The sequence below is a fragment of the Vicugna pacos genome, chromosome 8, assembly GCF_048564905.1.
Source record: "Vicugna pacos chromosome 8, VicPac4, whole genome shotgun sequence".
Lineage (NCBI taxonomy): Eukaryota > Metazoa > Chordata > Mammalia > Artiodactyla > Camelidae > Vicugna > Vicugna pacos.
In genome coordinates this window covers 71,846,206-71,869,618 of record NC_132994.1, presented here as the reverse complement: position 1 = coordinate 71,869,618, position 23,413 = coordinate 71,846,206, and the positions used below count along the sequence as shown (strand labels likewise).

The 23,413-nt window shown below is 44.7% G+C and overlaps 1 protein-coding gene and 1 long non-coding RNA gene across 2 annotated transcripts; both read left to right on the top strand.

Moving 5' to 3' along the window:
- Positions 1-8,661: 8,661 nt before the first annotated feature.
- On the top strand, positions 8,662-16,717 carry SOD2 (superoxide dismutase 2). The gene is made up of 5 exons (XM_072966124.1): positions 8,662-8,819; positions 9,203-9,405; positions 12,673-12,789; positions 14,531-14,710; positions 16,553-16,717. The coding sequence occupies exons 1-5, from the start codon at positions 8,797-8,799 to the stop codon at positions 16,696-16,698; spliced, it is 669 nt and encodes a 222-aa protein (XP_072822225.1). The 5' UTR covers positions 8,662-8,796; the 3' UTR covers positions 16,699-16,717.
- Positions 16,718-20,648: 3,931 nt separating this feature from the next.
- On the top strand, positions 20,649-22,548 carry LOC140697920 (uncharacterized). Its single transcript, XR_012075298.1, has 2 exons — positions 20,649-20,868; positions 22,176-22,548. It is a non-coding gene; the product is annotated as an uncharacterized lncRNA (long non-coding RNA).
- Positions 22,549-23,413: the final 865 nt, after the last annotated feature.

Sequence of the window (23,413 nt, the reverse complement as noted above, 5' to 3'; positions counted from 1 at the left end):
GTACTGTGCTGGGGTGGGGTTGGGAGACGCGCGGGGACCTGACTTGACTACCACTGTCTTGCTTGGCAGTTGTTTAAAGCTGACTCTTCCTCTCTTGGATTTGGAGACCACCCGTCACTGAGGATGTCTCACCTGAAGTTCAGTCTAAAAACTGAGGGACTGTATCCTGTTCCAGGAAAACTTAAGAAAAGAAACCCAGATTTCTGCCTTGGACTTGAAAAGTTAAAGCTGAACCTAAAAGAAAACCAGGCCAAAGGAAAGCCAGATCTTACAAAAATGGACATGATGTCCCAAAGACCAGGCATTTCAACACAACTTCCAAAGCATGCTCAAAGAGATACTTGTTCTTTATTTAGCACTAAGAGACGGAAGTCTTCTGTGTGATCAAAGCAGCTGGAGTCAGAATAAAACATCACACACTTTTAAAAATGCATTTCAAATTAAAGCATGCAAATGCATATTCATTCAATACTTTTCATTAGGCAGAACTAATGATGCATGGCCTATGATTTCCATTCTCAGTTCTCTAAAGTGGGAACTTAGACGTTTAAACAGCAATCAGATCCTTCAACCGTTTAATGGTTTTCCCATTGCTGTATGTTTGTTTTGCCCACATCTAATTGAACAGTGATGATTTTTAGTGGCTCACCTTTATTGAGTCTTCACAAAGCATTCAATTTAGTTTTCATTAAAATAACTTCCTTTTCACACTCATATTTTATCACTTTACTTAGTACTTAATTAATTTACATAATTTCAATAACTGGTAAATAAGTAAAACGAGGCATGAACCTGTTTTGGGAGCAAATACACCTGCCTCTTGGCAAGCATCCAACTCAGCTGTTGGGGACAATGGTGAGTGATCGGGCCCTGATCACTCGTGGGCTCTCTGGGCATCTGTCACAATGCTCTACAGAGGGAGGGGAAAACGTGTTAATCTGGAAAGTTGTTGAAGTGGGTTGTGTATTAAAAATCTTCTACTGTATTTATTCTGCCTGAAACAGCCTGGTGTAGTGGAAAAATCATGGACCTTGGGGTCAAACAGACCTAGGTTTAAAATTTTGTATTGTTTGTTTACAGTTCAGTGACTTTGGGAAAATTACTTAATCTTTCTGAATCTCAGTTTCTTTATTTTAAAAGTTGATAAACTATTCATGAGAGTTAAGCAAAACCAGTTAGTAAAGATCCTGGTACAAAGGTGCTCAGTAAACAATAGTTGTTACTATTACTCTTCTGTGTGGTGGCTTCCCTGTTGCTCTCCTGCTCATTGAACATCTGGTTCACTGCCCTGTTTCCCCACGTTGCCCAATGTCCCAATGTGTTGCTCGCAGCTGCTCAAGTAATGCCTCCCAGAGGGCACTAGTAATTGCTCACTACTGTGTTTACCCCTATCAACTCACACTTGTGGGCAGTGATGTAAGGATCTTTTTCCTTTTGCAGGTTCACGAGTTCTTTCCCAGATTGTTGTCATCGTTCGGCCTAAGTTTGCTCCAATTTATTGATTTTCTCCCATTTTAGTTTTTCTTTAAAAAATTTTTATATATTTATTTTTCTTCACGTAAGTTGATTTACAAGGTTGTGTTCGTTTCAGTTGTATAGCAAAGTGAATAACTGAATATATATATATATATATATATATATATATATATATATATATTCTTTTCCAACTATTTTTTCTTACAACAGTTAAGAACTTCTCTAATCTCCCTGAGAGGTAATCTGTCTTGCTAATAATCGTAAGCTCATCTGAGCAAGCTTCGGTGCAGGACTGTATGGAGGCTGGGAAGACTTGAACACAGAAGAGCTGGGGTGCCATCACACACAGTGAGCAAACTGTGCCTAATGCATCAGCAGCCTGGCGCCTGGACATCTCTGATCTTCTTTTGAGCCCCTCTTGGACCCTCATTCTCCTCCTAAACTTTGCCTCCTGACTCACTCACTTGGTTTGATGTTTTGTAATAGTTTTACCTTTGGGACAGTGGTTCTCAGCTGGGGGTGATATGGCACCCAGGAAACATTTGGGACATTTTTGGTTGACACAACTGGAGGTGGGTGAGTGCTGCTGGCATCTGGTAGGTAGTGGCCGGGGAGGCAGATAAATACCCTACAATACAGGACAGCCCCACAACGGACAGTTGTCTGGTCCAAAATGTCAACAGTGCCAAGGCTGAGGTTGAACCCCCTGCTGTCTGGGTTCTGGGCTTTGACCCCAGACTCCAGCCTTTGGGTAGCCTCAGGCCTTCCCATCAGCACCCCCAGACACCAGTACCCTTCCTGGGGGACAGGCTCTGCGGGACTATCACAAAACTCCTGAGGGTGGGGATGATGGCTGGTTCTACATCCAGCTCACAACAGGCTTAGCACCCAGAGGACAGTCAATGCAGGGTTGTTTAGTAAGAATAGAACATGAAAGTTAAAGCACCGATTGAAGTCCTTTCTCATCCGCCCTCCAACTCCAACTAAGAGTCAGTTGCTACTGAAAGCAAGATTATGAATTTCCCAAAGCCTGGACCAAAGGTGGAGAGGCCTATGTTCTGGGCAGGCCGTGCAGGTTTGGCAGCTTTTCCCATCAGGAAATATAGAAGTGGTGGGGGGAGGATATAGCATGCATGAAGTCCTGGGTTCAATCCCTGGCACCTCCATTAAAAATAAATGTATAAATATATTACCTCCCCCCAAACAAACAAACAAAATTTTAAAAAGGAAATACAGAGTGGGGGTTGGAGCAAAATTAGAGCTGTCTCAGGCTGTAACAGTGTTGGGCTCCATCTTTCCCCACTTTGCTCCGCCCTCATGCCCTTGGAGGAAGGCGGTGTGGAAGACACGCACCCTGTGCACTAAGGGTGAACTTGGACACCAGAGCCCACTTTTCATCAGGACATTCGGAAGGTGGGAGTACCAGCTGGTCTCAAAGGGACCATGGCAAGGAAGCATGGACCAGGCTACGCCGGAGGCTGCATGGCCGATCAAAGGAACATTCATCCCGAAAAGGGGAAGTGGGGCCAAACAGCAGCATGAGCATGCCTGGGCACATGCCGGGGAAATGTGACAGAAAGCCACTCGGGGTGGAGCCGAACCAGATGTGTCTCCTTTACCAAAACTCCAACATGTAGGGGGGCCATTAAAATGAAGTTGAGCCAGACCAAGAGGGAACACACGTCTTCCCTGTCAGCCCCTGACTGTGGGTGGAGCTGGCATCACTAGTACCTGGGGCCAGATGACACCAAAGTGGGAGCCAGCTGAGAAGAGCCGTCCCTCCTGAACACAGACACCCCCTCCCCTTTCTGCGATGGGAGCTGGCAAGGCTCTGAAGGAGCAGCGCAGGGAGGAGAGGGGAGTGCTGTGGGGGAAGTCTCTGGGGGGGAGGCGGGGAAGGAGACCCTGTGATTCCGATGATGAACTCCACAGTGGCTGACAGTTTGATACCAGATAGGATTACAGAAATCACTGAACCGCTGAATTACTTTGCTTGGGTTGCGGTAACAAAATACCACAGACTGGGTGGTTTAAACAACAGAAAGTTATTTCCTGACAGTTCTGGAGGCTGGGAGTCTGCCACCAAGGTGTTGGCAGGACAGGTTTCTCCTTAGGTCTCTCTGCCTGGCTTGCAGATGGTCACCTGCCTGCTGTGTCCTCCCATGGCCACCCCTTGGCCTGTGCGTCTATGTCCTCAACCCCTTTCTTATAAGGACCCCAGTCCCACTAGTTTAGCACCCACCCTAATGCTCTCCTTTTTAAAGGCTCTATCTCCAAATACAGTCACATTGTGAGATACTGGAGGTTAGGACTTCAACATATGAATTTGGAGGGACACAATACAGCCCATGACAACTGAATTAAGTTCTAAGCTGGTCTGGGACAAAACTAAGATGTCTGATCAAGGGGAACTGGAATGTTCAGGGCCAAGGCTGGGGTTAAGAGAGCCTCCAGATAATATGTCACTGAGAAGAAACTCTTCAAATTCAATGCAGGAGTAATCCATCAACCTTCTCATAATTAACCAGAGCATCTCGTACCAATATAGCTGACTATTTCCTTAAATTAATATTCTTAGGGTAACACTATTGGTTTATTTTACATGATTTTATTTAATTTCCTACCAAAGGGCCAGTGCAGATGTAAGCCAGCACCAGAGTAGGGCGATGCTGGCCAGGATGGCTAGAGTTCTGGGACACGCCTGAGATGGGACCCAGTGTCTGTACTGTTGTCAGTGGACCAAGTTCTAGCGTGAACCTCCCTGGTATATGAGGCCACGCCTCCTGCATACCGACTGTGGTCCCTCAGAGTGGACCTCATGGTGGGGGTGCAGTCCCTGCCATTTGCTGGCCAGGAGATGTAGTTGGCCTGATCTCCTATGCTCGGTCATTGCCCTCAGTGGTCAAGGTCAATTCATCATGGGTAGCTCTTGAGAGTTATTCTTAGAACTGAATTCCATCTCGCTCCATGATAAATCCTGGGCTTTTAACTGGAATTCAGCGGTGTAATGACTAACAAATCTCCCAGCCCTTACATGGAATGCATTGCCCATGTTGTTTTTTACCTGGCATGATGGTTAGTTTTAGGTGTTAACTTGGAGGGTATTTTGGATGAGATTAACATTTAAATCGGTGAATTTCTTGGTAAAGCAGGCTGTCCTCCATACTGTGGGTGGGCCTCATCCAATCAGCTGAAGGCCTAAAGAGAATAAAAACTGACCTCCCTCCAGCAAGACAGCGTTCTCCAGCAGATGCCTTCACACGGAACTGCACCGTTGGCTCTCCTGGGTCTCTGGCCTGCCGGTTCACACTACAGATTTTGGACTTGCCAGCCTCCAAAATCGCATGAGCCAGTTCCCTACAATATGTCTCTTTCTCTCTATGCACACATCTTACTGGTTCTGTTGCTCTGGAGAACCTGGACTAATTGACCTGATGGAATGATGATGGAAATTCATCCCCCTGAAGGGGCAGACGTGGCAGAGTTTTCATGGAGGGATCTTATGGAGGCACCTCCCGGACTCTAAATATGGGAAAACCTTTCTCTTCACTCTTCCTCCATTCTGTTCTGTTTTCCCAGGTTCACAGCCAGCCAGTCTGATTCTCTCCATAGACAAGGATGGGAAGAGTCAGTCAGGTGGGCTGGTGCCAAGGGGTGCACCAGGGAGCTGGGTCTTCACTGCAGCTAAGAAGCAAATATGATTGAAGGGGCAAATGACCCAAGGGACCAGAGGACCAGTTCAAACTTCAGGTCCAAGAGCTATGACCTAAGTTATGTAAGAGGTGACGCCACAGTTCAATCGGGAGTTGAGGAGACGGGAGTAAGTTGGGAAAAGGCACAGAAGGGGGAGTTTCAAACATTGGGCTGCAAACAAGAAAAGAGCTGGGCTCAATTTTATTGGGTGCAAGGAATGCAGCAGAGGGCGTGGTGGCTGCTTAAAGGCACAGGCACGCCAGTGCTGAGAGCAGAGAGAATATTCAAAGCCCAGCTCTGCTAGCCGTTAGCTCTGTGTGTGACTTGGTCAAATCACTTACCATCTTTGTGCAAGAGAGTAATAAGAAGCCACTCTACAGAGGTGTTGTGTGAATTAGGAGATGATATGGAGCATTGGACCTGGTACCTAGCACACACTGAGGATCTTCTCAATCACCTCAGTTCCCTTCTCCCTTCACGGACACGTCAATCGACCACATGTTCAATAAAACACATCTGTTCTGAGCCAGCCTTCCCCTTTCCCTTTTAGTAGTTAATGTGTTCGAGGATGCAGTCTGTAATCAGCCTGATGAGGCAGGGAAAAAAAGCTCACTTGGAAATCTTTATTAATGATACTATATCTCTACCATCATCTTCTCTTTCAGCCTAGATCGCTGATTTCATTTTAGCAATTTAAGTACTACTCTTGGTCCTATTAGCAATCCCAGTTATGCAAAGGGAAAGTTGGTACAGCAATTTTCACTCAGATTCCTGCCTGGGTAAGATTTGTGATACAAGGGGTGAAAAGAAAAAGAGAGAGAGAGACAGAGACAGAGACGGAGAGAGGGAGAGGATGTAGTTGAAGTTATCCCATCAGTAGCCAGAGGTCACAGCCAAGCATGGAAAAAACGTCCTGCAGAAGGATATGTGGCACAGACTGCTGGTTTCCAATCCACTACTCATTTCCCCTTCGGTTAAAGCATTCCGTATCTCTTCAGACTGGAAATGTACACAGCTGAATGATCACATCTCCCAGCCTCTTCTGTGCTAGGTTCAGCCTCCTAATGAAATTCTGAGTGGAATTTCTTGGGTGAATCTATCACAAAGGGTCCTTAAAAGGGAGCCAGCTGGGGCCCACCTTTTGTCCTTCCCTCTGCATGGACAGGAGGTGAGATGGCTGGTGCTCTAGAAGCTGTCAAGGATCACAAGGCAACTCTGAGGACAGAGGAGCCTGGTTCCTTGAAGACTTCATGACACTGTCATCCCAGCCCTGGACTACCTACTCCAGATCTCTCTTACATGAAGGAATACACTCTTCTGTGTTTGAGGCACTGTGACTGCGTCTCTGTCACTAGGATATGAATGCAATTAATAACTAACTCAAAATGATTTCATCTCAATCCACATTTTGCCTTCTCCAGCCAACATGTTGGTCTAGACTGTGATGAATCTGAGGATGGCTGGGAAGTAACCTCGGTAAGTTTACTGAGGGGAAATCCGTAATTATGGTGCCCTGATGTAGCAGGTGACATCCTGAGCTGGCAGGAGGAATTTGGGACAGACCCCAGCCAACTGTAATCTAACTCCTTCTTACAGTGGTCAGCTAAGAAAGAAAAAGAGGACTGTTTATTGAGTGTAAGAAAATCCCCATTACTTCTTGTACCCCCCAAACCCTTGGTCTCAATCCTGGTCACTTTCACAGTTGGGGTAATCTGGAAGGATGTGGCTGATGACAGCTATGATGTTAGAGACACTTTTATTTGACTACTAATGTCACTTCCCCACAGCGCAATCTTTGTTGCTTGTTCAAAGGGGGAGGAGTTCAATTTATATCTCAAAGCATCATCAGCTGGAGGAGGTGGGTATAGCTCAAGGTGGTAGAGTGCATGTTTAGCATGCATTAGGTCCTATCCCCAGTACCTCCTCTTAAAAAAGTAAATAAATAAATAAACCTAATTATCCCCCTCCCCCAAAGTATCACCATCTGTATAAACAAGAAGTACATCAGTGCAGCCTGGCTGGGCTCAGTCTCCTTACGGTGATGTTTTGTTTTCACTAGAGCAAGTCCTTGTATTAGTGACTGATCTGTCACTGAATTCAGTTGTTTCATCCTTAAAAATGCCCTTTTCTTCCAGATCCCATAGCGAATACCCTAAAACCGGCTCTTGTAACTCATGCTAGGATTCCTGCAACAGCTTTCCAACTAGCCTGCACCTCTAATCAGTGCCAGACTCCCTTGCCTGAAAAACTACTTTCCATGTCCCCCACTTCAGCTGAAATGCTTCTCAATTTCCCATTATCCTATGATTGAGTTTTAAGGACACCCAGAACCTAGTCCCAACCTGAATTTCCTCCTTCCTCTGGTCACATTCTGCTGACTGTCAGCAAGCCCTGCCTTCTTGCTGGGAAGCAGTGCTGGGTGGCTCTCCTTTGCTGTGCCCCTAGTCATCCCAAAGCCTAGTCATCTTTGGGCAGGGGTGGGGTAAGGGCTGTGAAGGGGCTGGGAGGGAGTAACAGAAATTATTCAACACCTACTATCTGCTTCCTTTTCCATAATTCTATTCAGTAAAGGTCAGGCCATTAAGTGTAAAGCTTCCCTAACTTCTATACAGGGAGAATTTTACACAATTCAGCATTGGTTTTTCAATTGTTGAGAAAGCAGTTGATACTTCCAGTTTATTAGATATTAAACACTGCAGGAAAGAATTTTCTGTTGTACTTCTTTTATGTTCTACCAACAAGCACTCAAGACTTGGCCGCTAAAGCTCGGTAATCAACAAAGTATGAACTTCGGGTCCTAATCCCAACTCTTTCACTTATTAACTGTGAGACCAGGGCAACCTGCTTAACCTCACTGTGCTCAAGAACTGTCTCCTGAAATCAGCGATACCTACCCTAGGAGTGAAATAAGGATAAATGTATGTAAACCATGCAGCGCAGTCCTGTTACATCGTGGGGGTTCAGTAACACTATTATCCAGGCCTGGCGGAGGTCCCAAGGTCAGCTCACTAGGAAAGGTCACTCCGGGCAGCTGTTGGAGGGGCACTGGCCCTACATCTTATCAGCTGCGCCAGGGCCTCACCAGCCCGCTGGGGCGCTCCGACGCAAGGAAGGAAACTCGAGTCTTTCCTTAGTGGAGGTCGCAGGACCCCGCGGCTGCCCAACACACCGCAGCAGGAAAGGGGCGGGGACTAAGCAGCCGGCGAATCCCCAGCTCGCGGTGGTGGGTAGAGCCCTGCACCTCGACCCGTAGGGCGGGTCCCTCGCGGGGCGGGACAGAGGGACGTACCATCTCACGCCAAGGGGGGGGGGCGCTGCGGCCTTCCCTCTTGGCGACAAGTCCAGAAGCGCGGAAAGGGGCATCCTGGTTCGAGAAGCCGCTGGAGAAAGTTCAGGATTCCCTTTTATCGCGTGTCCTGGTCTTAGAGCGTGGGCGCGGGGCCGGCAGCGTAGACCCTTGGACCTCGCACCCCCCGCGCCTCCCTGGGGTGGGAGCGGCGAGCGCAGGGGGCGGGGCCGAGGCCGGCGGCAGTGTCCTTGTGGCGCGGCCCAGGACGCTGGTCCAAACGCGCCTGTCAGCGCGGCGCGGCGGCTTGGTCTTTGAGAGACCTGCGAGCGGCGTCCACCATGTTGTGCCGGGCGGCGTGCAGGTGAGGCGCCGGGCGGCGGGCGCAGTGGGGATGCAGCTCTGGCCTCGCGAGCGAAGGCCCCCGCTGCCTCCGCTGCCTCCGACTCTGCCTCCGGCCCGGGCCCACCCCGCGGGGTCCAGGCCACCTTCGGGGTCCCGGCGTCGCGGGGCGGGGCTGGGCGGGCGGCCCGGCCTGAGCTCAGGTGTCGGCCAAGCGCGTCCAGGTGCCGGCCGGGTGCGGGACCGCAGCGTTGGTTTAATGCTTCAAAGACTGGACGGCTAGCGGGCCAACGATAGAAAGCCCACGGTGTGCAGGTGCCTCTAGCCCGGTCTGCGGAGACGGGCACGCGGGTTAAAGGGAGCTGCCCGCTTAAGCGGATCGGTCTGTGTGTGCTCTCTTTGCAGCGCGAGCAGGAAGCTGGTGCCGGCTTTGGGGTCTCTGGGTTCCAGGCAGAAGCACAGCCTCCCCGACCTGCCCTACGACTATGGCGCCCTGGAGCCTCATATCAACGCCCAGATCATGCAGCTGCACCACAGCAAGCACCACGCGGCCTACGTGAATAACCTGAATGTCGCCGAGGAGAAGTATCAGGAGGCGCTGGAGAAGGGTAGGTGCCGGGCGGCCTGACATTGAGGAACTGGCTTCAGGGAAAAGTGGCAGCGAGGCGTGTCTCGGTAAAGACATGACCCTCCCTCCATTCTGTAGAACCGCTTCACGTGTTCGTGCATTGACTTAGGGGGCAGAATTCACATGGAGAATATCCGTTTTATGGGGAACGGAGACAGGCTTGTATTTATCTGCTGATATTTGAGATTCAATGAAAATGTACTATGGAGTACATTTTTTTTTCTTTCAAAAAAGAGCTCAGTTGACAAAACAGTAGTGCGTGGACCCTTTTGTGTTTTTCGTCTGGGGGTGTGTATGGGAATACTGTGTTTTAATGTTTCTATACAAAATAGTATTACACTTTCAATCTGTTAGTTGATCAATGGTTTGCCCGAGGGAAGTAATTGACAGTCATGTTTCCAGACTGTACGTGTGGCATAAGCTATGCAGTTAAAAGCGTGTTTTTCTTAAAAGTATTTTTATTGAATTTCAGTCCTGTGACATGTGTTGAGTAAGTTTTGGACAGTGATATCTTGTTGACTGGGGGCATCTAGTGGGAAAATGTAGTATTTCAGTCTGATTGTGTATGAAGTAATAAGCAAAACAAAAAGAAGAGGAAGTTGCCACATTCTGGAAGCTTACTTGTGAAATCAGAAGAACTACAAATAGGGGGAAGGAAAAGTCTCCCAGTACGGGAAAAAGTTCTATGATTTAGGGAAAAACAAATGTGGGAAGTATGTGGTCATGATGAGAGGCTGGGGCAAATCCCAGTTGTGAAAGTATTTCCTGCAGGACATCTGACACCCATGGACCTTTCTCATAAGTGTATTAAATATTGCTTAACTTCAGCTCTTTTCTTATGCAGTTGAAGCTTTACTTGCTTAATGAAAGCCATTGGGAAAAAAGCTTTACTATATTAAATTTACTATATTAATAAGTATTTGCAGAGCACTCCTTTATTTAAAAAGTATTTTAGAAATCATTAAGGAGTTAATTTTTTTCCTTTTTTTTTTTTGGTGGGTGGAGGTAATTAGGTTTATTTATTTATCTTCATGGAGGTGCTGGGGATTGAACCTAGGACCTCGTGCATGATAAGCATACGCTCTACCACTGTGCTATACCCTTCCCCAAGGAGTTAAATTTTCTGTTTGAAAATTTGGGGAAAAAGAAGAGTATAAGGAAAATAACGTCATTGATCTTATCACATCTAAGTATCATAAATACTTTTCAAAGAAAAGTACTTTTATCATGTTTAACAGTGGAAAAAAACAAAACATTGAACTTCAGAAGAGTGTTCTTGAAAGCAGGTATTAACCCCCACAACTTTCTATTAAAATTTAAAAATGATTAAACTTTAAAAGATAGTTTTAACGTGATTAAACACGTTCGCAATAAGCATGTTTCTTTCGCACTTGAAATATTTAGTTATTGCTGACTTACTAAAAAACAATATAAAGTTACATCTATTATTTTAGGGTGATTCTCCAAGAAAGATGAATAAGGGAAACACTGATCAGTGAGAACATTGTTTTGTAAACATGACAACAACGACGAAAAGCTGACATCTTAAACAACTCTCAGAGATTGTATTTAGATATCACTGGTCCTCCCCGCCTTACTGAATGGCTAAAAAGCTGGATATTTCCTGTTTGAGAAAGCGGCAGGCCTTCCGTGTCTGAGCATGCGCTCACCGTGGGACTCAAAGGCTTGCGGTTATGTAAACGCCCCGGGGCGGAGCTCGCTGTGGTTGCTGGCGGCGCCCTTCACTTTGCCTCTGGTTGTCTTGTGAACCCCGAGCCCCTCATATGTATTGAACAAGGGAATTCCCATTTTTCCTAATAGTTAAGTGAACCTGTGGCTTCTCGAAGACATAGGAAAAAATATTTTATTTGGCCTACTTGTTGAGCAAGGCAGGAAAAAACGGCTTCAAACATGATACTCTCTATAAGTATAGCTGTCAGAGGGGGTTTTTTTCCCATGGAAACTACACTCAGTATTCAAGAGCGCGTGCTGCTTATGAGGCAGTATGTTGGGCGGCCGGGACAGGGCAGTGTGCGAGAGTCCTTGTCCTCCCTGGGGCTCTCCTTCCAGCAGGGAGGCAGGTGACCAAGTACATATGGAGAATGCTGGGGCTTGTCAGTCCCATCGGGAAAAACAGCAGGGGAAGTGGTCTGGGAGAGGGTGGGGTTTGCCCATTTTATATTGTGCTTGGTGACCCTTATGATGAGGTTGACGATTCAGAGGAGACTTGATGGAGAAGCGGGGAAGTGAACCACGAGGCTGCCTCCAGGAAGACAGTTCCCGCACGGTCGGTGGAAGCCCTGAGCTGGGAACATGCCAGGCTTGTCATGTGAGTGCCAGGAGGCCGTTGTGGCCGGAGCTGGGCCGGTGAGGAGATGCAGAGTGTCGGCTGATGTGCACCTCTGTACCGATTGTGAGGACTTGGGGTTCACTCTGGAAAGAGCAGCCTTTGGGGGGGTTTGCCTGGAGATGTGCCATGATGAGTTCGGGGTCCAAAGGAGCCCTCTGGCCACTGTGTTGAGAATAGACTGTGGGGGGGCAGAGGTGGTAGCAGAATACTACTGAGAGACGGTGGCCTGCGAGCCTGGGGGGAGATGCTGCTGGTTGCATCAGAAGGAGGAGGAAGGGATGAGGTTCTGCATGTGTTTTAAAGGTGGAGCTGGCTATGCTGCTGGATGTGCTTCTGTGTTCGAGATGGGGTGTGAGAGAAACAGCTGGCACTTCCTGAGATGGGGAAGGCCATTGGAGGAGTAAGTCTGGGGTTGCAAGTCAGTTCAGTTTTGAATCAGTTGAGTTGTTTTGTAACATTGAAATATTTCCCAGCGAATAGTTGTCTATTTAAACACTTTCTGTATCATCTGTATAATAGGGGCCATATATTTTATAGCATTCTATTATTTCTCTTTGTTCTCTCCGTAATTTCATTTACTGAAATCTTTTATAACCAAGAAAACTGAGTTCTTTCAAGCCCAGGAGTGAATTTTCTACTAGCGTTGCTCCTCTGCTGACTTCTCAGTAGTTGTTTGGCACGTTATTAGTTGCACTGAGAATCCACTGAGACAAATATTTTTGGGAAGGTTATTTGTTTTTTTGAGAGGGTAGAATCTTGAAATTATGGAATTGTGAGACCAAGAGGGATGTTACAGATAAGCTGGTCCAATTATCTGACATTTTACGAAGAAATAGTGTATAGAATGGTTGAAAAGTAAGAATTAAAAAAAAATGTGTTTGTGTTTTAACCTTTCAGGTGACATTACAGCTCAGGTAGCTCTGCAGCCGGCAATAAAGTTCAACGGTGGAGGCCATGTCAATCATTCCATTTTCTGGACAAACCTGAGTCCTAATGGTGGAGGAGAACCCAAAGGTCGGTTTCTACTAGGGCAACCTTAGCCCGTTTTGGGCACTATAGGAATGATGGTTGATTTCTTTAAGTTACCTGGCTTGTCCCTGAGATATTTTAATGGCATGTCTTTCACAGCAAGGAAGAACAGAAAGCTGTAACTTTCAAAGGGCACACAAGCGAGTGGAGAAGCCATTCAGGGAGTTACAGCATCAGATTTTATACACACACATGCACACATAATGGCACGTATGCTGTCACCCTTTGGTTGAAATGTACTGTACTTCCCAGTAGGGACAGACTGAGAAACTTAGTTTTTAGAAAAGATGAGCCTTAACTTACCAGCCTAGGCCCTGCGGGGAGGTGCTTAATCCTTCTGTGCCTCACTTTCTTCATCTGTATGATACGGGGAGAATGGGGCTGTTTTGAGAGTTAAGTAAGTTATTGTAAAATAATGCCTCTTGTTATTCTTTTACTACTCTACCTAATTGATAAAAAGTCAGTTGTCCCAGAAGATAAGGTTTTCCAGGACAACCGCAGGTAACGAGGGAGGACAGAGCTGATGGTCTTGTTCGCTCTGCTTGTTTACTTGACTTCCTGTGTCACACATGGAGGCCCAGGTGACTTTCATCATCCTCCCCACCCCAGGGAAGGCATGGGGCGTACATCTAGCTCTTCTCCTTTGTGTCTGGGCTCCTGACATGTACCCTAAGTTTCTGGGTGGTTTTTTGTTTGTTTGTTTGTGTATAATTATGTTATAGAAGGCATGTTATGCACTTGAAATAAGCAATTTCATTTGGAAGTAAGGATGAATGGAGTAAGTATGGGAAACTGGATAGTTTATTTTTTCTGAATTAGGGCTTCAGACTGTGACTTAATACTTTTGAGGCTTTGCGAGTTACCAGAATATCAGATGCACCTGTATTCAGCTAACAGGTTTTGGTACTCCTGCCATTTTGTGTTCTCTCTACCACTTTATACTATCATTTCTTTCTTTTTTTCTTTTTTAATTTTTTTGGGGGCTTAATTAGGTTTACTTATTTATTTATTTTTAGAGGAGGTACTGGGGATTGAACCCAGGACCTTGTGTATGCTAAGCATGCGCTCTACCACTTGATCTATACCCTCCCCCTATACTGTCATTTCTGCTTGTAATAGATGATTACTTTTGAACCAGATAGAGTAAGAGAAGTGATATTTTTGGCTTGGTTGATTTAGTTACGTGCTCAATCTAGAATTATATTCTATATTGCTACAGAATAAAAAGGGAGATAGCTATTAAGGTGTGCCCATAGTGCACTGATAGAAGGTAGAATCACTCTTTAAAATAATACAATTGAGATAGGAAGGACCTGGGCTGCCTTGGAGAAGAAGCAGATAACAACCATAACATTTTCTTCCCAAACTGAGATAGAGCAGGTAGGGGAGAAGTTAAAGTAAAATTTTCTATTGAAGGGGGGGAAAAAAGCTGATGAAAAATGTTATTTCTTTCCTTGTTGAAATAGAGTGAGTGAAGAAATCTCCCTTGTAATATGTTTCAGTAACAAACACATGAATTAAAATTGTGGGACCTTATGACATTGGTGTCAGGGCAGGAGTAAAACTGTTCTGTAGGCTCATTGGGTTGTGTAATATTTTCTGTATGTTGTCTGGTTGTATCTTGGGCCATATGATAGGAATATTTGAATATGTATAACGGAATATTTTATTGTAATTGGTGCGATCTGTTCATTTGTGGATGTTTTTGGATTTTTTTTTTAAATAGGGGAATTACTGGAAGCCATCAACCGTGACTTTGGTTCCTTCAGCAAATTTAAGGAGAAGTTGACCGCTGTATCTGTTGGCGTCCAAGGCTCGGGTTGGGGTTGGCTTGGTTTCAACAAGGAACAGGGACGCTTACAGATTGCTGCTTGTTCTAACCAGGACCCCTTGCAAGGAACAACAGGTTAGGTTTGAGAATTGTTACACATTTATTCAGAAGAGGTGGTTCACTATAAAGTGTTTACCTTAAGATAAGGAAGGCTAGTGCTGTTTAAACCTGTCCTGAGCAATATGAATCTGGGCAGATCTTCACATGGGATTCCCAGAGTCTTGTGTGAGCAAAAATGCTGTGTAAGTCCTTGATGCTTTGTAAAATTCCACATGTAATACATTAACAAAAATGTTTGAAACATAAACTCTACTTCATTTGACAGAGAATTAGTTTCAGCTTACGTAATTAATTACATGCACTAAAATAAAAAACTATAATTAGATAAACAACATGAAGGAGGAAAAGACGTATGGGCTGAATCTGACTCAGACCTTGGACCCTCATCCCGTCTGCTGAGCACTTGTGGTGAAACTGGAACAGAGCTCCGGTTTCCAGACCTCTGCCTTTACGAAGCTGTTTGATATAGGAACAGATTTGGCTCAGACACTGCAAGCTGGGCTCCCCAGATCCTTTTTTTTATGTTGAGCCACAATGAAATAGAAGCTCTTTAGGAAACAGTCATAAGGCAAGTTAGCTGCAACTAACTTAACAAGTCATAAAGCAGGTTGCCTGGAACTTTGATGTAAGGTGGTGTCTTAACATCTATCAGCAGTGGGTCTCAGCCACATTGCTGCCTCTGCACATGTTAGGAGACTTGCCTACGTGACTCACTACCCTGGATGTTTTCAGGTTTAGCCAGAATCTCAATTTCTAAAAGCAACCAAAGATTTGTGAGCACAGTGCTATAGAGAGCCTGGTAGCTGACTGGAAGGGCTGTCATTGGCAGGTGAATCCTAGCTACATCTCCTTGAAGAAAGCTCACTAGCATAGAAGTGAGTGAGAATTGTGGCAATTTATTTATGGGAAAAATCATTTATTAAGTTTGGTTACTTTAATTATTAATAATAAATTATTAGTGACATACCTCACAACTGATTAAGACATAGTGGTTGATGATTGTTTTCCAAGAGGAGAGCTTTCAGTTTGCGATTTTTTTGAAGTGAATGTTTTATAGATATAACTCATTGTTCATGTACACAATTCAATTTTGGAAAACTGTATCTTTTTCTTTAGACCTATTCAGTTTCCCTTGTTAACTTATTCTTTCTGTTAGTGTCTTTATAAATGCTTTGTATTCTCTACGACTAACATCAGCCCAGGGGAGGCGGGCAGGTGTCTCATACACCAGCCTCCCCTCCCGCCCTTGACCCAATGAGGACAGCGGAGAATTGGCTCTTGGATAAATCTGTTGTTTTTTTTGAGGGGTGGGGGGAATTAGGTTATTTAATTATTTGTTTTTGGGGGGTGGGGGAAGCAATTATGTTTATTTATTTTATTTTTAGTGGAGGTACTGGGGATTAACCCAGGACCTTGTGCATGCTAAGCATGTGCTCTACCACTGAGCTATACCCTCCCCCTTATTTATCTGTTTTTAATGGAGGTACTGGGGACTGAACCCAGGACCTTGTGCATGCTAGGCACACACTCTACCGCTGAGCTATACTTTCCCCCTAAATCTGTTGATATTTTAAGAACAGCATTTAAAATACTGTGGCTAATTGATTTTTCCTGTCTGTTTTAATTATTTTTTTTACTATTTATCACATTTTCTTCCAAAGAGTAAAGTTTAAAATCTTTTGATAAGATCTTTATTCTTATGCTGATTTCTGATTTATACAACAAACGGGAAAATGGATGAGAACATTGTAAAGGGTAATTATTTTGTGTGTGTAGAATAATTAAAGTTTAAAGTGAGAAGACAGTGTTTTAGATTGAAACTCACCGTTTTTGCTTCTTTTCCCTTCTTTCCCATAGGTCTTATTCCATTGCTGGGAATTGATGTGTGGGAGCACGCTTACTACCTTCAGTATAAAAATGTTAGACCCGATTACCTGAAAGCTATTTGGAATGTAATCAACTGGGAGAATGTAACTCAGAGATACACGGCGTGCAAAAAGTAGAGCGTCAGCCTTACACTGAGTACATGGAGCTCTTTGTGACTGTTTGTAGTAGTGCCGAGTCCCGCGGTGTACCAGTAAGCTGCTCTGTTGTAGTGTTTCTGAATGTAGCTTATTCAGATAATTGATAAAAATAATTTACTGCTAGGAGCAATTTCCTTTAAAATTTTGTTTTTAGGCAACTCTTTGAAAATGTTAAATGCTTTGTGTGATTTAGTCTTTCGATTGAGCAGCATTTTTTTCAGAGAGCTAAAGTAGCTAGGAGGTTATAATTGCCGTCGTAAAACCATCAAAAACATTGCATCCTGGTATTGTCGGGGCCTCCGAGAAAGCCTTTCTAATACTGTCCTGTTGCAGTTACAGAAAACCTAGTTTTTTTTTTTGCCCTAGTTGTTTAATAATAAAATACTACATTTATTTCCCAAGGGAAATACTCAGTTTTTCTATTGAAAATTGACCTTTTTGTAAGTAATCCTCTGTCCAGTATTACTTCTGGCAGGTATCACCCAGTGGTCTTGAGTTATTTATGATCACATGTTACACAAGGTTAACACTAACCATTTTGTCATTAAAATAACTTGATTTTCAATTGACAATTACTTGATTAGGAGAAGGAATTTTTCTGCGGAGAGAAAAATAAAAGCTTGTGAAATTTTGTCCTCAAACATAGAGATGTGTTTCGTCTAAGTGCTCAAAATGGCTCAATTAGGGTCTAGTTGATAAAATCAAGGAGGCCACAGAACACGTGGTCGGGCACTTGCCCCTCCTCTTTCAGGTCTGTCCATGAAGCGTCCTGCTCAGGAGAACCAGGCCAGGGTCAGGGCCTGCCTGCCCAAGTGGTAAGAGAAAAATTGGTTTCTGGATGCCGTCAGGAGCATGGCTCCCTCAGGAACGTTTATTTTCAAAGACTTGTTTTTGAGTTATTTTATCCATTTTGATGTTTTTCTTTTCCTCTAGAAAATGTACAGTCAGTATAGAAGTTTTATTAGTTTTTCCAGTAAAGGGAACACTATACCCGTTATACAAAGACAAAGCAGCCAAACTCCGTTCCTTTTTCGTTTTTGCAATTGGAGCTGTTAAACGCAGCAGGGGTCCTTTTTGTGTTTGGCTTAACATTGTCAGGCGTTCCATGTTCTTCCATCATCTTCTTCCTTATCTTCAGTGGCTGGATAATATTTTGTCAATTGGACATTTCCTAATTTATTTCACAGTTCTGTTACTGAAGATGTCATTTGTTTCCAGTTGTTACTATTACCAACAATGTTGTTCTGAGCAGCCCGCCAAAGGTTTTACTTTCTATTGGAATGTTTTCTCTATAGGTTTTTTTTTTCCTTAAGCCTATTTAGTAACAGGATGTTTTTGCAAGTTTATTTTTTTATGTAAAAATTTTCCCCCCAACTTTATTTTCTGGTTTTTTTTTTTCATGGAAAAATGGAGTAACTTAGCAGTTTCAATATTGAAGACTGAAGTTTAAACAAAAATTTAAATTCAAGGTACTTTTAGCACTTAATTAGAAAAGTATTTAGGCTTTCTGAACGTCAACAGTATTGACGAGGATACTGGTAACTGTGTATGTGTTTATGCCCATAGATTGAAAGCACCAGGGAGACAGATTGCCTTCCTTAGAAACCACAGTAAATGACTGTCCTGGAGCCCACCTGGGGGTCATGTGACTGCTGCTGACATATATTCTGTATACACACATACATGTGCCTATAGCCATAGACAAAGCAGTGGTGGGCTCTGTAGAGCATCGAGAAAAGGACCTTTCTGCAAGATGGGCTTTTGAATACAAGTAGTCTTCTAGATCATGGTTTGTGTTGAACTAACAATGATATGCAGAGCCTACTGGTTTATATAGAGCTTTTGGGCTTTTATTAAGCTTTAAACTTAAAAAAAATTCAATGTTGAAATTTCTACGGGGCTCTATTTTTGCTTTGACTGTATGTTCTGAGAACAAGGGAAAGTGCACTGTCCTTCCCTAAGGTTTGGTTTTTGCTCCCCTTTGGATAGATTTTTAAGAGACCAACATACAGAGTGAAGATTTTAATCATCTAGCAGGAGGCTCTGAGATTCTATTTAGCCCTGTTTTTCATCATAGAAAAGAAATAGGAAAGGTAAAACAGCCGTTTCTTCTGGAAAGAACAAGTATTGTTCATCCAGGAAGGTGTTTTGTTGCTGAATCAGCAGTGTCTGCTCTAGTTGTAAATGTGCTTCAGAAACTTTAGCGAGATTAGTGCTGCAGGGAAACAGGATGCAAAACAAACACTGAGATAGTGTGTGTTGCTTGAACTGCCCTGTAGTAATTAAGCTCTGATACTGAGAAGTTACAACTTCACTGCACACCTCAGATACATGATTCTAAAAGGAGATTTGATTATCTGTTGAGTACCTTTAAAAAGTAACACCAAAATCATAAAATTAAGATTGATGCGTGCTGTCATTATTTCCTGTTTTAATTTCAGGGGAATTCCTGTTTGGGAAAGTTATTAGGTGATTGTTTTATAACTTGGTGTCATTTTCAGGCTTACCCTAATGATCCCAGCAAGCTAATGTCCTGTCTCCTAAGATATGCATGGTACCTACTAAAAATCCTGTAAGTTCCTGGATAGTTTTCACTAATTATTCATTAAAGAAGCATTTATTTTCATATTGTGTGACTTCTTTGACTGTTAATAAAAGAATCTGTTCACTATCAAAAGGGGCCTGTACTGATAAGCATGTGTGTCCAAGCGTTTATAATCCTTCAATGCTTTATCATTTTTACTGTAGGAAAGAAATAATAAATGCTAGGGAGTGGAAATTTTACTCTTAAAACCCAGAAGGCAAGTAAATTGTACCTCCGGTCACATCTGTAGTAACATCATCTGATAATGTCACAACATAGTATTTTACATACTAAATTAGGAAGTTATCATAACATCTTAGAACATTAACCGGACATAGAATAGACATAGAACCAGCCTTACCTCTGGAGAAGAAAGTAGGAATTAGATTTTACTGCAAGTTGTATTTTCCATAAAGTTCCCGACCGGTGGTGTTTTGTTCACTCTGGTGTTGGGGAGTAGGAGGTTAGCTGTGCCACTGTCCCTGGGCTGCTGTGGCAGCCGACCCTTGAACAACGCCGGGGGCGGGGAGAGAGGGGCACTGACCCTCTGCACAGCCAAAAATCTGCATATAACTTACGGTTCGCCTCTGACCAGCTGCGGCTTGTGTAGTACTGTACGTGTTTATTGAAAAAAAATCTGCGTATAAGTGGGCCTATGTAGTTCAAACACGTACTCGAGGGTCAACTATGTATTCTTGGGAAGCAAAGGGAGGTTCGCCTGTGTTTGGTAAAGTCTGTCTGCTCCTCCACTTGTGCTTATAATAGTAATGAATGCTTTTCTCAAGATGCTTTTGGAACACATCTTGAAAAAAATAAGATGTCTTGATATAGTTTGAAAGGGAAGGAGAACGAATGCCTGTGACTTCCTGCTTTTTGTCAGCCACTTCACTTGGAGCGTGTCCTGTTGCTGCACCCAGTACTTCATGCACAACGTGGTTGTAATTCCATGCTTCCTCTGCTCCCATTAAAACGTGAGCTGAGCTCCAGGAAGGCCCAGGACAGAAAGTTCTTTATCATTTGCGTGTCTGTGGTATAGAGCATACAGTTCTGGGCCTATACTCAAACATTCTTATTAAATAATGTGATTTAATAGAGCATTATAATACTGTAAATACAGGTATCCCCAAGGCTCAGAAGTTAATGTACCAAAACCCACAAAGCTGTCTGACACCACAGTGCGAGGGCCTTTGCCTGTGTGGGGCAGGAGCAGTGGGTTGGTACTGGGGGGCCTGGGCCCTGGTCCCGGCGCTTCCACTCAGCACCTGTGTGATGCCCGTCAGCATTCCTGATTCTGGTTCTTTTCCGTTCGTGGAGAGTGATGGGTTTGGAGAGATGATCTCAGGTGGCCAACTCTAGTATTTTATGGATTTATTTGTGTTATGAATAAAATTATGGTGCCAAATGGACACTGATGATATTAAATGGTCATGTCACTTACAAAAGGTGTTCACTTTTTATCCTTTAAACGAAGGTTCTCCAACCAATAGCATACTTGCTGGTAATGCTCTCAGCTGGTTCCATCTTTCACTGGGGCTCAAGGAGGAAGTTGGGAGGAAGAAAACCACGTAAGTCTTTAGCTCCCACCCCCTGTCACACAGAAGGAACACCAATAGCAGCGGTTCACACTAACGCTCATGCTGGCAGGGAGTGGCACAGCACAGGTGTGCCTGGGCTGCATGGGTTTACCCCAGTTCCATCACTGTGTTTTTAGGGTAAATGCTGGTTGCTGTACTGAGAACCCCTAAATGAATACATTCTAGATGTCATTTCTCTCATATTAAGCTTCAAGCACTTGATCTGGTTGATGGTCCACTCTCCTGTTAGTGACTCACATACCCAGGCTTCTAGGGAGCCCCCCCGCCCCCCATTTTCAATATATGGTGTGAGTTCGTCACCAGTTGTGGGTTCTGGCCAGCAGAAGTCCCGCCGAGACGGAATGAATTACTCAAGACTCTGTGGAAAAAGTCAAGAGAGCGAGAGGGAGTCGGGAGCCAACTCCATGAGCCTCTCAGATCTCCCATATTTATTGAGTACAGTCAAAGGAGGAACGCAGGAATTTAGGGGAGGACAGGGTGGGATCACAATGAGTGCAAAGGCTTTGTTTATTGTTGGTGTTTGGCTCAAGTCAGAAGACCCTTTTTGGTGAATCATGTTGGAGTTGAGCCTTTCAGCTTATCAGGGCGGAACGAATGAGAATCAGCTGCTTAACAGCTTGGACTCAGGGGGCTGTGCCTGTCTCAGGTTGCCCCCCTCAGGGGGGCTCACCCGTCCTTGGCTAACCAGCCCTCTCACCTCTGAGTCTGCAGCTTTTTATAAGTTGTTTACCATTCCAGCCCAAGGCTGTTTTGGGGATAGAAGACTAACAGCAGGCACGCCCAGCGTTTATAGCCGGGGGCCTGGGTCATTGCTAAAACCTCAAGGCAGTTACTAAGCACATCTTCTTTAAGGAGATAAGCGCCTGGGATCTGTTACAATTTGTTAACCCAATCATGGGCTCCCACAATATGGCTTCCAGGGTTCCTGTGCGTGTCAGCAGCAAGCTGGCGGCGGGCGAGAGGCGAGGAGAGTTGCTCACATGTCGCTGGCTGCAATCTAATCATACAGCATGCAGGGGACACTGGTGGGAAATGCAGTCCTGTGTGTCCAGGACAAAGAACCTGGCTGTGCTGAGCAGGTCACCAGGCTCAGCACAGCGTGCCTTCTGGACCCCAAATCTGTGCCTCATTCTCGTTTTTAGAACTCTTTTCCCCTTTCTGAGGGAGGCAACCCGAAGTCTACATCTCTCATTGTTTGGGATTTGGAAGTAGTCAGCTTTCCCAACCTCTGAGGCTCCACATTTCTGAACTATGTTCCCTTTCATTTCTGTTTGCAGACCAAGTCGTCCTTTCGTTAAGGCTCCCGTAACATCTCGCTAAAGGAGGAGACAACTGACAGCACACAGTGCCAGTCTGGTTCTTCCCGAACGCTCCACAGCCGCGGCGGCCCTGCCTTTCCCGTTACTGTAGGGAGCAGCTCTGCCCCGTGATTTGTGGCCTGGAGACACAGCTTTCCATCTTTTCAGCTCCTGATACCAATTTTCTCACTGCACACTAATGTCACATAGTTTGAATTTTCTGCTGGGCCATTACCCACTTCAAGGTCTTAATATTTGAATTAATTCAGGCAACAAACAAACTCTTGCTTTGACAACAACCCCTAATATAAAGTGGCTCAAATACAGTAGATTATTTTTCACTCGTGTTAAATTTGTAAGTGTTTCTGGTTTGCAGGAGCTTTCCTGAGGTGATGCTTTGAGGATCCCGGCTCTTTAGCTCTTGCTGCTTGGCTGGCTCAGTTAGTGCCATCCAAGGCAGCTCTTGTCACTGTCACTGGGCCTGTGGAGTGTGAACCAGCGTGAGGAGCGCATGTGTGAGGTTTTATGGGCCAGGCCTGGATGGTGGATGTGTTCTGCTCAGTTTCGCTGGTGACAACAGTGGGTTAACGGCAAGGAAGGCTGCGGCTGGAGTCTAGCTCTGCTCCTGTGCCCAGGAAGGAGAAGAAACAGCCGTCTCTCTACTGCTTTGGGACTTGGAGTAACTTATGTGACCTCTCTGTTCCTCCGTTTCCTCAGCTGGCAGTAATGCGTTTCTGTGAGCTTACAGGGCCAGGCATGAACTGGGCACTGTGAGCTGCAGATATAACAGCAGAGGTTTCACACGTCTTTCCAATTTTTGTCTTGTCCGATTCAGCCACCCTGCGGAGAAGGCAGAGGGAATGCACCCTCAGGGACAGGTGCGTACATCGCAGGCCCGGCCTCAAATGGCCCCTTCTGGGATCCCCTGGTGTTCTTCCCACAACAGTGCGTGATATTCCGAAAGAATACCTTTATTTGTACGTTCTAAGTCGGAGCCAGGGAGACGCTTCTTCATTTAGGAAAAAACTGAAATTCCCTGATCTAATAAAGTAATTCCACCAATGTTTTGATTTACTTTTCCATCAACATGTTTAAAATACATCCTTCCATTTTCTTCCCGGATACAAAGCATATAATTACTTACAAAGCAATTTTTCCTCTAAAAAGCTTATTTTGATTAGTTGTCTTTCTATGAGAATGTCTGGGAGAAGCCAAAA